This window comes from Lissotriton vulgaris, chromosome 8 (genome assembly GCF_964263255.1).
Source record: "Lissotriton vulgaris chromosome 8, aLisVul1.2, whole genome shotgun sequence".
Taxonomy (NCBI): Eukaryota; Metazoa; Chordata; class Amphibia; order Caudata; family Salamandridae; genus Lissotriton; species Lissotriton vulgaris.
In genome coordinates this window covers 1,437,244,973-1,437,258,339 of record NC_141696.1, presented here as the reverse complement: position 1 = coordinate 1,437,258,339, position 13,367 = coordinate 1,437,244,973, and the positions used below count along the sequence as shown (strand labels likewise).

The 13,367-nt window shown below is 45.6% G+C and overlaps 1 protein-coding gene across 2 annotated transcripts in view; it reads left to right on the top strand.

The window, feature by feature from the left end:
* The first annotated feature begins 1,830 nt into the window (after positions 1–1,830).
* LOC147698900 (uncharacterized) overlaps positions 1,831–13,367 on the top strand; it is a 68,670-nt gene continuing 57,133 nt past the window's right edge. Inside the window, exons 1-2 of one of the 2 annotated variants that reach the window (XM_086935520.1) lie at positions 1,831–1,967; positions 11,935–12,031. In XM_086935520.1, the coding sequence (XP_086791646.1) occupies positions 11,974–12,031 (58 nt within the window). In that variant the 5' untranslated portion in view covers positions 1,831–1,967; positions 11,935–11,973. Of the gene's footprint in view, positions 1,975–11,934; positions 12,032–13,367 lie in introns of both variants that reach the window. The other variant, XM_086935521.1, reaches the window with a different exon arrangement.

Genomic DNA, 13,367 nt, shown 5'->3' with positions numbered 1-13,367 from the left:
CATGTATATAAAGCTAGAACTGTTATGTCCCCCTAAATGTTGAACCAGAAAATGTTTTTTCTGTCATTTGTTTCTTTAGCATTACAAATGGGAACAGTACAGAAGCGTCATAAAATGAGTTTCTAAGTTCTTTTTAATGAACACTCCCTAGTACATGTAAAGCATACTTGCTTTCATTCATCAGTTTTCTTCCATATTTAACAAGAAGGGAGAGAGGGGCATATTATCAACAAATAGTGATATTTATCGCTAAGTAGGGTTAGCGGCAATTTTTTTATCGCCGCGCATCACCGGATTTTATCGCTGAGATAACGTGCTATTAGCAACGTTTATCTCAAAAGCGATAAAATTTCCGGCGACCCGTGAATATCGCTGAGAATACAGCGATATCACGCATTATCGCTAACAGCGTCATAGCCATTATATCCACCTCCCATTGGATATAATGGCTAAGAACTGGTCTGAGCAGGCGTTAGTTTTTGGGGATATCCGCGCTTAGCGCAAATATTTCCATCGCTACGCCTGTATTGGTAATAGGCGATAGAGATGTTAGCGACTGCTTTCAGTCGCTAACAGGTTGGGTACGCCCACTTTGCATGTCATTAGCGATAAATATCGCTGACAAGCAAAGCGGGCCCCAAACCGCTCGCTATTTTGAGTTATGTTTGCTTTACAAAAGTGATGCAAACTGATGCAAAATGGTTATTTGGGATTTACTTTCAAGGATAACCCTTGATTTGCCATAAACGTTGACTCAAAGTAATGCATAGCAACTCTATGTACTCCAGCCCCCCCCTCCGCAAGTCGTTGTTCCGACTTGCGGAGTAATGGTATGCTGAATCACAACGCGGTCGTTGTAACGACCGCGTTGTGATTCCCTGTGGGGGGAAAAGGCTGCGGAATAACGTCATAGATTCCTAAGAAACGGTGCTAAATTCCTCTTCTCTCGTGCTGTCACATTTTAAGCTGCTATGCACCAGCACAGACCCTTGCACCATAGTGTGTTCTTTGTAGCCTACATTTTGTACTGATAAAGGATCGTTCCAGTACAAAAGCTATGTTTTAATACTTTCCCAACTTCTCCATGTGCTGTACAACGCAGCACATATGCAACGTTTGGAGTACATGGAGAAAGTAAATCATTTCTCCTCCATTACGCCTACCTTGAGGTGGTGTAAGGTTTTTGAGCAAATTCCTGGTCACAGTTGTTAGTATCTAGGGATTTACATCAAATCCCATGGGTGGGTGCATGATAACGCATGTGTGTCATTGGTGTCTGAGCATAGAACAGTAGGTTCCCTTGAAAACAAGCATTAGCAAAGCTCCCCTGAGGTGGCTGCAGAAATCCTCTTTGCACTTCGCTGGCTTGTCTACAACATCCCAATAGAATCATCCAACCTATCGACTTTGCCAATGCTTGTTACTGTTGTTTGCCTGTACTTCGTCTTAAATTGTGCAGGCAAGTAACTGAGCATTTAAGTAACATATTTTCTTATATGGTTCTACATACAGAGAGATAACTTGGCATTTTAGTAACATTACCTTAAATAACAATTGCAATCACTTGAATTAACATAGAAAGATAAATGACTTAGTCAATCCACCAAGATTTTTATACACTGATCACTGCTGCAAGATAATTACCCGACTGAGCTATCTTGCATGCTACCGAATCTTATCTTAAAGGCCCATTATATTGTGTCTAGTACTCGACTTTGAAATTAGCATGGATTGGTTTGGACAAACACAACCTTCAGACGTGCTGCATGTTGAGTTTGGACACTGCCCACTTGCTGTGCTGTCAGTGAATTGCAACATAGATTAGTTTCACTAGAACAGGCTGAGTTGGACAATATTTCACAATGTTCAATTGGCTCCTCAAACACGACCTATGCCCCTGGATGTCTATTTATGCCTTCTCTGGTGAGCCCTTTGCAAGTGTGCAGCAACCAGACTCCAGAGCTGAGGTAAGGGGTAAATAGTGCTTATTATACTATATTTATTTGGAAAGGATATGCACAGGAAAGCGTCTAGGCGCTGTAGAACATAACAGATGACCCTTACCAAATAAAAAGAAGAAAGGGTAAAGGTAAAATGGGAGGGACGTCATCTAGGGTAGAGTGAAGGGCTATTTCTTAAATCTCTAGCCCTTGCAGAATTTTTCCAGCCTAGCTTCTGTATGGTGTTCCACAGAAGGTCATACCAAGGTCTTGGTTCAGCCACCAAAAAAGCTGTGCTACTGTATGCCACCATTTTTTTTGTTTTGGGCTTATCTGAGGGAACTGACTTGTAAGAACATAGTAGGATTCTTACTTTGGGCCATTTCAGCTTGGGAGCCCAAGATTTGAGCGTAGATTAGTATAAGGTTCAGTGGGAAAGCAACATTTCCTTGAACAAAACTGTGCTCCATACAGACAGCAACTGTCTGTATAGTATAAAGGGAATGATTGAGTCTCTCCAAGACAACCCTGATGAAAGGCAAAAAGCTGCATTCTGGTCAAACAGAAGCCAATAGAGTACTTTGATGAGTAGTTCCTTAATTGGTATTACCATATTCTAGACTTGACCCCATGAGGGCATTGTGCCCTTTGAAAACCTGGAGGTACTGTTTTCAATGTTTTACTTGTGAGAAACATGTTACTAAGACTCTGGTCATGTTGGGCTCCAGAGACAGGTTGATGTCAATAATGATGCCTATATTTCGAACTTTTTTGAATGAGCCTGGAAAGGGGGGGGGGGGCTGTACTCCTATGCTAGATGGACGGGTCCTGGGTGCCCTTTTGCCCTTGGTAACAATAAGTTTTATTAAGGACAGACTACGGTTAAGGACGTTCGTTGACATCCATAATTGGATGTAAGGAAGGAAATTTGAGAGGGATGGCAAGGTCGGTGGCTTTTTCGGTGGGTGAGACAGGCAAACGTGGAAATATCAACTGTGTGTCATCAACATAGATTAGAAATTGGACCCCAGCCATGTGGATCACTTTAGCCAATACTTTCATGGATACATATTATGGAAAACGGAGATAGTATGGTGCCCTGGGGGACCACCTACTTAACTTTTCTAGATCTTACTAAGTATGGTGGTAGAGCTACCTTTCCAATCTTTCACTTAAAAGGATTTTAGCCATATTAGCACAGTGCCTTAGAAGCTGCCATCTAGCATTCTGGATCCTAAGATCGTGTGCTCAATGGTATCAAAGAAGGGTGACAGATCTAACAGTATTCAGAACAACCGGTAGGATGATCACACTAATAGGGATCAATGCTCCAATGCCAGCATTTATTGCCAAACTACTGAGGTCATTCATTACTACTGATAGAATTTTATTGCTACTAGCCCCCTATGGCATCTTGGGCAGAAGCTAGTTTGGAAAACATCTAGAAAAGTACTTTCTGTTATGATGATATTTAGTTGGAAATAGGGTATTTGGACAAAATACTGAGTAAAAAGTATCTAGATGCAGAAATATCGAGTATGTAATATTATGATCCACAAATATTGTGATGCAGGAAGATCGTTGACAAGAATATCGATTTTCTAAGGTGTGTAATATTGATGTCAAAAATGTCTATGTTGGTAATATTGCTTACAAAAATATCTGTCTTTAATATCGATGTTAAAATGTCTATGTCAATAATACGGTTATATAATTACTTTTATGTATTTTAGTATACGTTTTAATTGTATATGTTATACATTGATTGTTGGTAATGTTTTTTAACATAGTTCGGAAATGTTTAGTTGGTTTTTAATTTAATTTAGTTGTTTATTTCTAATTTTAGTGTCATACCAGGTTGTGGGTTTTGTAGCTGTATAGAGTGGGTAGTGCTTTAATTATAATTAATTGACAATTAATTTAAAATTCTTAATAAATAATTATGTAACTTGAGTAATTAATTTATTTTTGGAGTTATGTTTTAGGTGTGGTTTTTGAGTTTTGTAGGTGTACAGGGTGGGAATTAAATTAATTGTAATTAATAACACATGTTTAATTATTAATTATTTCATGCTACTTAATTAGGGATGTGTGGGTTGTGTTTACATGGGTACAGGGTGGGAAGTATTATAGTTAATTATTAATTATTTAAATTATTATTCATTATGTAATTGATAATTAATTATGTAAATTGTGTAATTAAGAGTTTTTTTATGTGTCAGGTGTGGGTTGTGTTTTTTGGGTTACCGGGTGGGAAGTTACTTAAGAAATAATTTATTGATAATTAATTATTATTTTATTAATAATTATTTAATTGATAATTACGTTCATTGTGAATGTATTATATTTGTTACGTTTGTCGAGAAATTTGGTGGAAGCTATTAAGCAATCATAAATTTCAAAATATTCATTTATTTAAAAAACAAATATATTAATATTTAATATGTTAATTGTGTTATACTTTGTTTATTTACGTTACATTTTAATTGCTTGTGGGAATATAGGGGCCTGATTAGGATGTCGGGTGAACCGACAGGCCGTCAGTGGTAGTCGGCTCGACATCCATGCCATCGGTCCCACCACTGCATTTCAATGCAGGCTGTTGGGCCGCAGAGGTCGGGGAGAAAGACCACTTACTCCACCTGGATCCAGGATCCCGTTGATGCGGTGGTCAGAATTGTATCCCTACCATAGGGCGAGGCCTGCGCAGGCACTGTGGTAAGGATTACCTTTTCATGGCAGTCCAACCATCATGAAAAAGCAGCCGGAAAGGGACTTTGGGGGCCCCAAACAGGGCCTCTATCACCTAGGGGCCCTGAAGGCACATGTAGTGTCCCCCCACATCCATGAATTGTGTGCCACAAAGAGCATGGATATGTACAAAGTGGTTTTTCCACTGCCGCTTGTGCTGCACCCCTTATCCTGGGCTACAGCACAAACCCCAGTGGAAAAAAGAACTTTCCGACTGCCACCCCATTGGTCATATTGTATTAGGGTGGTCAGACCACCAACAACTTGTTTGGTGGTCTCCTGACCGCTGCAACAACGGTCAGCGTTCTGACTGCCCGTTATAGGAATAGGAGTTCAGGTGTTAATTATATCAATAATATTTGTGTTAATTGATTGGTAATAATTATTACAAATTGTAATATTTATGGTTTTTTAATTTTTTTGTTAAAGTTAAGACATTTAATATTGATATATTGAATTTGAGATTTTTGATATTTAATAGAGTTGTTTAAATACGTTATTTGTTTGAAGTGAAGTACTCTCTATGTACTGCACCAGTGAATGCAGTGGGAATAGTAAATTTTACCCCCACGTTTATTTATTTTTATTCATTTGAAAGATTTCTAATGTGCACAGCTACCCCAGACAATAGAATAACCAGATCTTCAGGTTCTTACGGAAAGCAAGTAAGGAGTTGCTAATTTACAGTGTGGTTTGTGTCCGAGGGCTGCACCAGTAGGGGCGGGGTCAGTAGGAGAGGGGCGGCCCAAGAGCTACAAAAAAACTGTGACCATGAGGTTGAACACAAGTCCCTGCAGCGGACACCTTCGTTCACTGAGCCACCAGACCCGGTATACACACCTCTCTCTCTCTCTCTCTCTCTCTCTCTCTCTCTCTCTCGCTCTCTCTCTCTCTCCCTCTATCTCCTTCTCTATCCCTCTCTCAACCTCTCTCTCCCTCTCTCCCTCCCTCTCCCCATCTCTTCCTATTTTTCCCTCCGTCTCACTCAGACCGTCTCACTCCCTCTCACTCCCTCTCACTCCCTCTCTCTCCCGCTCTCTCTCCCTGACTCCCTCTGTCTCAGTCACTCTGACTATCTCACTCTCTCTCTCTCTCTGTCTCCCTCTTTCTCTCTCTCTCTCTCTCTCTCTCTCTCTGTCTGTCTCCCTCTCTCTCTCTCTCTCTTTGTCTCCCTCTCTCTCTGTCTCCCTCTCGCTCTCTGTCTCCCTCTCTCTCCTTCTCTCTCCCTCTCTGTCTCCCTCACTTTGTCTGTCTCCCTTACTCAGTCTGACTCCGTCTGTCTGCCTCCCTCAGTCTGTTTCCGTCTGTCTCCCTCCCTCTCCCTTTGTCTGTCTCCCTTTCTCTGTCTCCCTCTCTCTGTTTCCCTCTCTCTGTCTCCCTTTCCCTCCCTCCCTCCCTCGCTCTCCCTCTGTCTGCCTACCTTTCTCCTTTCCCTCCCTCCCTCACTCTCCCTCTGTCTGCCTCCCTCTCCCTCCCTCCCTCGCTCCTCTCTGTCTGCCTCCCTTTCCCTCCCTCCCTCGTTCTCCCTCTGTCTGCCTCCCTTTCCCTCCCTCCTTTCATTCCCTCCCTCGCTCTCCCTCTGTCCGCCTCCCTTTCCCTCCCTCCTTTCCCTCACTCCCTCGCTCTCCCTCTGTATACCTCCCTTTTCCTCCCTCCCTCTCGCTCCCTTTCCCCCCTCGCTCTCTCTCCCCTTCCCTCCCTCCCTCGCTCCCCCTCTGTCTGCCTCCCTTTTCCTCCCTCGCTGTCTCTCCTGTTCCCTCCCTTGCTCTCCCTCCCTTTCCATCCCTTGCTCTCCCTCCCCCTCCCTTTACCTCCTTCCTTGTCTCCCTCCTTCCAGCTCCCTCCCTCCCTCCCTCGCTCTCCCTCGCTCTCCTTCCCTTTCCCTCCCTCCCTTGCTCTCCCTCTCTCTGCCTCCCTTTCCCTCCCTCCCTGGCTCTCCCTCTCCCTGCCTCCCTTTCCCTCCCACCCTCTCCCTCCCTTTCCTCTGTCCCTCACTCTCCCTCTGTCTGTGTCTGCCTCCCTTTTCCTCCCTCCCTCGCTCTCCCTCTGTCTGCCTCCCTTTCCCCTCCCTCGCTCTCCCTTGCTCTCCCTCCCTTTCCCTCCCTCCCTCGCTCTCCTTCTGTCTGCCTTCTTTTCCCTCCCTCCCTCGCTCTCCCTCTCTGCCTCCCTTTCCCTCCCTTCCTCGCTCTCCCTCCCTTTCCCCTCCCTCCCTCGCTCTCCCTCTGTCTCCCTCTGTCTCCCTCCCTTTCCCTCCCCCCATCTGTCTCCCTCCCTCTACCTCCCTCTGTCACCCTCTTCATCGCACCCTGCCTGTGTGTGCCTGGGCTGAGACAGCTTACGGGCACACACACATAGAGCCGAGAGAACTTCACAGGTCTTTAAAAGACCATTTGTATGTTAATGAGGCTTTCGTATTTCACCTCTTAGCGCCCCTGCAGCTTCACTCTGACTATCACTGGAATGCCCGGGCCCCTACAGAGCAGTAGAGTCTCGGCGCGCAGTGTTTGCGGACACACTTTAATAATTTTTTTTTAAACACGGGTAAATTGTCTGAAAGGTACGCGGGCAGCCAGGGAAGGCTTGCTGGGCCGCTGGCGGCCCGCAAGTCGTACTATGAGTACTCGTGCTCCACACCTACACAGTGTTCCTTCACAGACCAGCACCTCGAACGCCCACAAGGTCTGCAGCACTCAGGAACAGTTGCAGTGGTCCCCTCAATGCCTGCAGTGCCATCTAGTGGCCAGTATAAGTTGCCACGTCTAAAAAAATATACATATATCTAAACGCTTTTGCAAAAGACTGTCCAGCAGCACTGATAAGGCTGCAGCGGCCCAGAGTGACAGCCAACTCAACACTGAAAAACCAAAGGGGATGATGGACGGAGCATTGACAATACAAACACTCACCCCAGTCAACTGATCTGGGTTTAATCCATCACTGTTCTTTAGCTCACTCCGCCACCCCAGGTCAGACATGGCCATATGCAAATCCGTCTGACCCTGTGCCTCATGGGAACAGTCCAGCCCAAACTGCCAAGCCATGTTTTCCCTAGACCGGAATCAAGCTTCCCAGGACCACTTTCTGGCATTACAGCCGTCTTCAAACGGGCTTGCTTGAATCCAGTGGCAAAGTGAGCAAGGGACTCACGTCTGAGCATACCGTGCCAACTTAGGGCGAACAAAGAAAAACCAAAGAGGATGATGGCCGGAGCGTTGACAATACAAACACTCACCCCCAGTCAACCGATCTAGGTTTAATCCCTCACCGTTCTTTAGCTCACTCCGCCACCCCAGTTCAGACATGGGCATATGCAAATCAGTCTGACCCTGTGCCTCATGGGAACAGTCCAGCCCGAACTGCCAAGCCATGCCTTCCCTGGACCGGAAACAAGCTACCGAGGGCCGGTTTCTGGCATTTCAGCCGTCTTCAGACCGACTTGCTTGAATCCAGTGGCAAAGTGAGCAAGGGACTCACGTATGAGCATACCCTGCCAACTTATGGCGAACAAAGAAAAACCAAAGGAAATGATGGACGGAGCGTTGACAATACAAGCACTCACCCCCAGTCAACTGATCTGGGTTTACTCCATCACCGTTCTTTAGCCCACTCTGCCACCCCAGTTCAGACATGGCCATATGCAAATCAGTCTGACCCTGTGCCTCATGGGAACAGTCCAGTCCAAACTGCCAAGCCATGCCTTCCCTGGACTGGAAACAAGCTACCGAGGACCGGTAGATCCCATACATCTCCACAACAGCAACGGAGCACAAAGGGGACAAAGGCACCACAGTGTCCTCCCTCACACTGCCTGAAGAAGGAGTTGTCAGTGACCCAAGGCTGACAAGAGGAGAGTCGCACACCACAAGTGGCCCGCCGCCATTTCAGCTCTCTACTACTCGTGGAAGCCAGTCCCTGAAGAGGGCACACACAGAGTAGGAGCTTCAAGAAGCTGCCTGAAGAAGGAGCACCCAAAGTGAATGGCTGCTCACCACGCAGCCAAGAAGAGTGACAGCCTGCATGGTCCAGAGACCATTGAAATTAAAAGGACCTGTTGGCCTTGTTGGAACTTGGTGCCTGTCACTGCACCCGGAGAAGAAGCAAAAAGAAAAGTGACAATCCTGTCACCTGGAAGAGCTGGACATACACAGGCGCGCCCAGGAAACAAGAGGAGAAGCATGAGGACTTGTAGCGCCACCAGTCAATAGCATTCTCCAAAGACACCAGACAGCCACCAAGGCAGACCAATGGCCCTGGAGACAGCACCAAGGGAGAACCAAGTGTAATCCGTAGCAAGCGCAAACCGCGTTGCTCCCATTGTTTCACAGTGCGACCGTCCAGCCCTGAGCGTCGGCAGTCAGAGTCGAACAGCATCCCTGCTCCTGACCGCAAATGCCAGAGGTGAAAGAACAGATTCAGAAGAGGCAAAGTCACACTGCTACGATGTCCCTCCAGACACCTCCTCTCCTAGCTGATCATCGCCACCTGTTGTCCAGGTCCAATGGCAGCTACGTCATCAGTGTCATGTGCATGACACCGCACTCAGCAAGAAATGTTGAAGTGTGACCGGAAGGTCTACACCAAGAATCGGACAACCAACTGAGTTCAGAAGGGGAAGTTGTGAGTGGCATGGCCGGACAGTGAAGAGAACCTGAGCTACAAAAGGAGTGGGTCCTGACCCAGCGACAGCAAGGGAAGAGGGTGATAACCTGAGAAGGAACTGGCAACCGCACTGCAGAGTCTGAGAGTAAGATGCACAGCCTGCACAAACCATTTCTCAGCGTGTCTATCACTCCCCTGTCATCAACGTCTCAACAGCCCAAGAAGTTCAAGTGATCGGATGCAAGTGCCTCCTCTAAAGGACATTGAGGTACCTGGCCACTCCCTGCCTCAGGTGACTGACTCCAGAATGAATGTCTTCAGCCATTAAGACAAGTCATCACCCACCATCGTCCAGATTCACCACAATGCTGGCAATGCCACCATTCCAGACCTCATCAAGTGTGTCCACCGACACCATCTCGAATAAAAATGGATTGGAGCTCTACACTGTTGCCAAACCTGCTGATAAGCAAAACCCTGCGGCAGCGAGAGCATGTCCTGACCAAGACCCATACACCCTTGAGGTTTGTGCAAGAGACTGGCTCCTCAGCGGTTTTGCAGCCCCCTCCCCAGTCGGCACACATGCAGCCCCAGCGCACCCTACCAGCAGTCCTGTGGTAGGCCTGACCCAATGGCCTCCCCAGGCAGGAGAAGTGGTAGAGACAATGCCCACCGACAGGTCACCAGACCCAGCAAGACAGTCTAACAAAGCCTTCAGTCGACCCTGCAACGATTCAGTGAACTTTCACCAACGGACTCCAATCATAATCTTGACGCACCCAGCCAATGAACTGTTGTTATCCACCACATACCATCCTCCATGTCAGCGAAAGGAAGATACTTGGGACTAAAGGACATGCTAACACCGGCACGTTAATAGTGCGTAGCTGACATCTCCAAGCAAGCGTTCGTGTCCTGAACTGCTCAGGTTAAATAATGAGTACCTGCTGAGATTGTCCCACAACAGTCTAACTCACCAGTTCTTGTCTGGTGCCTTTCCTGATGCCGGACCCGAGGAAATGATGGACCCTGTGGTGTATATTTCATTGTTTCTCCCTACAAGTTGGACTAAGGAGCCATTGTTTTTATTAAAATTTGGAAGGAATGTTGTGTCCTGCGAGACACGTTCTAGTAACAGATTTAGTAGCCACTCACTTGCACCCCCACATGCATCCCTCACAGGTGTCACGAGTGACGTAAACCTCTCAATAAAAGGGCACGTGCTCGTGGCCAGTTCCAGTACCTAACCACTGTGTGTCCATGTACCATTATTCCTCAGCATGTGGGCCTAGGGCCCACGCCAACACAACACCAAGAAATATGACCACACACTATGTGAGTATCATATTTACTAAGAGACTGCTGTCATTTGCAGTTTCCGTAGTCCAAAAAAGCCCCAAACAAAATAATCCAAAATATATAAAAGAGAAGTTACAACTCTTAGAGGATGAGCAAAGATGAATTTTACCTGGTAATTTGACTAATTACAAAGAAATATGGAATTCCACCCGATTCCTTGCCTTCTAAGTCATCGTGCTAGAAATTAGGAATAGTTTAACAGCTAAATTTGAAAGGAATCAACATTTCACTCGTTCAAAAAGAATCTGAAAGATATTCTAGTAATGAATACATATAAAGAATATTTATGTATCAATACCACAGAGGTGGCGATAGCAACTCAGCATATTTCGATAATTCCAAATTTGTATTGAATTTTTTTTTTCTTACTATCTTTGGCACTGTTCGACGAATGTGCATGAAACATCCATTACGTTTCTTCATCAAGCATGGCCTAAAAATAAAGGGCAGGAGTTCCACGAGTGATATTTGTCATTTTAACTCACGTAAAATTATTTTTCTCCTTATAGAAAGAACAGCTCAGTGGAATTTCACCAGACTTGACATGTAACTAATACTTTACTCAAGGAAGTGAAGAGAAATTATTGTTTAAAAAATGTTCAGGCTTGGACATGAATGGTTACATTTGAGAGATATTTTGTCTTATTATCATGCCGATCCCATGTGAATGCGTGAAACCACGGCGACGCCACTGCAACAAGTGAAAGCACAACATTGGATTTGGGAGCTTTTCTCCCGTCGTCCATCGCAAATTCAAGAATTAAGCTGTGGGTGCAAATCCATTGTGCTCTAATTAGTAGGCCATCAGAGAAAATGTTCTGTTGCAGCTGACATTACCCAACAAAGTGCATTGCTGAAGGCCATGAAGGGGTTGGCCACCCCGTTGACTGCAGGATGGGGCCCTGTGTCAAACCAAAGGGGATGATGGACGGAGTGTTGAACATGGCAAGCACTCACCCCCAGTCAACTGAACTGGGTTAAATCCATCATCATTCTTTAGCTCACTCACTCCGCCACCCCAGTTCAGACATGGCCATATGCAAATTAGACTGACTCTGTGCCTCATGGGAACACTCCAGCCCGAACTGCCAAGCCATGTCTTCCCTGGACCGGAAACCCCTGCAACTTAAATCTCTCTTTCTTTGTTGTATATTACAGACTTGCTGTCCGCAGAGCTCCGACAACACTTAACTCACTCTCTCTTTGTTTTACGTTACTGTCATAATTGCTAAAGTCACCTATACGAGCGACCCTAACTTGCACTCTCTTTTGTTTTAAATTACAGTATAGTCGTGAGCGCTCTCTACCGGCCAGTGACTGAACTATGTATTCCCGGGCTTTGGCTGTGGCTCTAGTCCTGATTCTTGGGACAACGCTCTCAGGTGAGTTCCGATGTTCTAAATGACTGAACTGATGGAGGCGCAGAAGCCTGGAATTGGCCAAACACTACCAATTCGGAGACGACCCAATAAATAAGTACTAATGTCCTGGTTTGCAAAAGTTTTTTTTCTGGCTTAATGTGCTAAACCAGGAAAAAATGTCAGTCATTAGTCTTAAGACCCTCTGATATCTGAACAGGGAGGCCTGTGTGGTGAAGAGGTTTGCCCTGCCTTCAAATGGTCTTAAGACTGCTCCTCCAAGCCTAAAACAGTCTTAATCTGACATTTGAGGCAAAAGAAGGTTTGAAGATTGTCTTAATTTAGGAAGTCGTTTTGGTGCATTAATCCCTAATAGCTGTATGATGTATTATCAATAACAAAATATTTTGGTACAACTATGTCTTTGTAAAAATAGGGGGCAAGGTTTTGGCGCTGCCCCATGTTTATGTGATATTTTAAATCTGGGGCTGCACCAAAGTCCATGGGTGTTGTGGGGAAACTCCCACCGCCATGGCCATTTAACCCCTCTTTGAGGCAGATTAAGGGAAGGCATTGACTTGCGCTGCTTTGCTTACTCCATATCGACAAAGCCACGAAAAGTGATGCAAAGTGACTTTTCGTGGCCTCGTAGATATGGGTAAGCCCAGTGTGCTGCCTGAACGTCAAGTAAAGTGACGTTCCGGCAGTCCTAAATAAGCCCCAGAGTGTCCAGATTTTCTAAAGATGTTAGGGTAGAAAGACAGTTGCATATCTTTATTTTAAACTACAAGAAGTGACCAGGGGCCCCATGAACAAAGGGTTTTAGACGTTCGCAAACCCTTTAATTTGGTAAATTAGAGGGTTTGTGAACCCTAAATTCCTTTTTTAAATGTACTAAACCCATTTAGCAATTTGGAACAGGTTTACTGAATTGCTAAATGGGTTTACGAATCCATACTGAATAAGGCGTGTCTAGGACGTCCCTTCAGAAGACCGATTTCCTATGCTCGCAAAACATTTAAGGGCCTAATTTATGAGGAATTGGAGTAGGGCAGAGCAACAAGACTTCTTGCTGAGCTGCACTATGCCAATTTGAAAGGGTAGGAATTCACCCTATTTCTGAAATACAGTGCATTCCTGTCCTTTCTGCCTGTGCTGGTGCACAATTCGCTGCCTAGCACAAACGTAGGCAGCCTTGCGCCATGGTGCAAGGGTGCCTCTTTTGCAGGCAGGATTGTATTGTGCAGAAAGGGGCATTTTCCTCTTGCTATGTGGGCTGTAGAATGCAGCACACATGGAAAGAGGAAAAAACTAGCAGAAATAAAAATATGTCCTCTCATTACGCCTGCTCTGCGGAGGT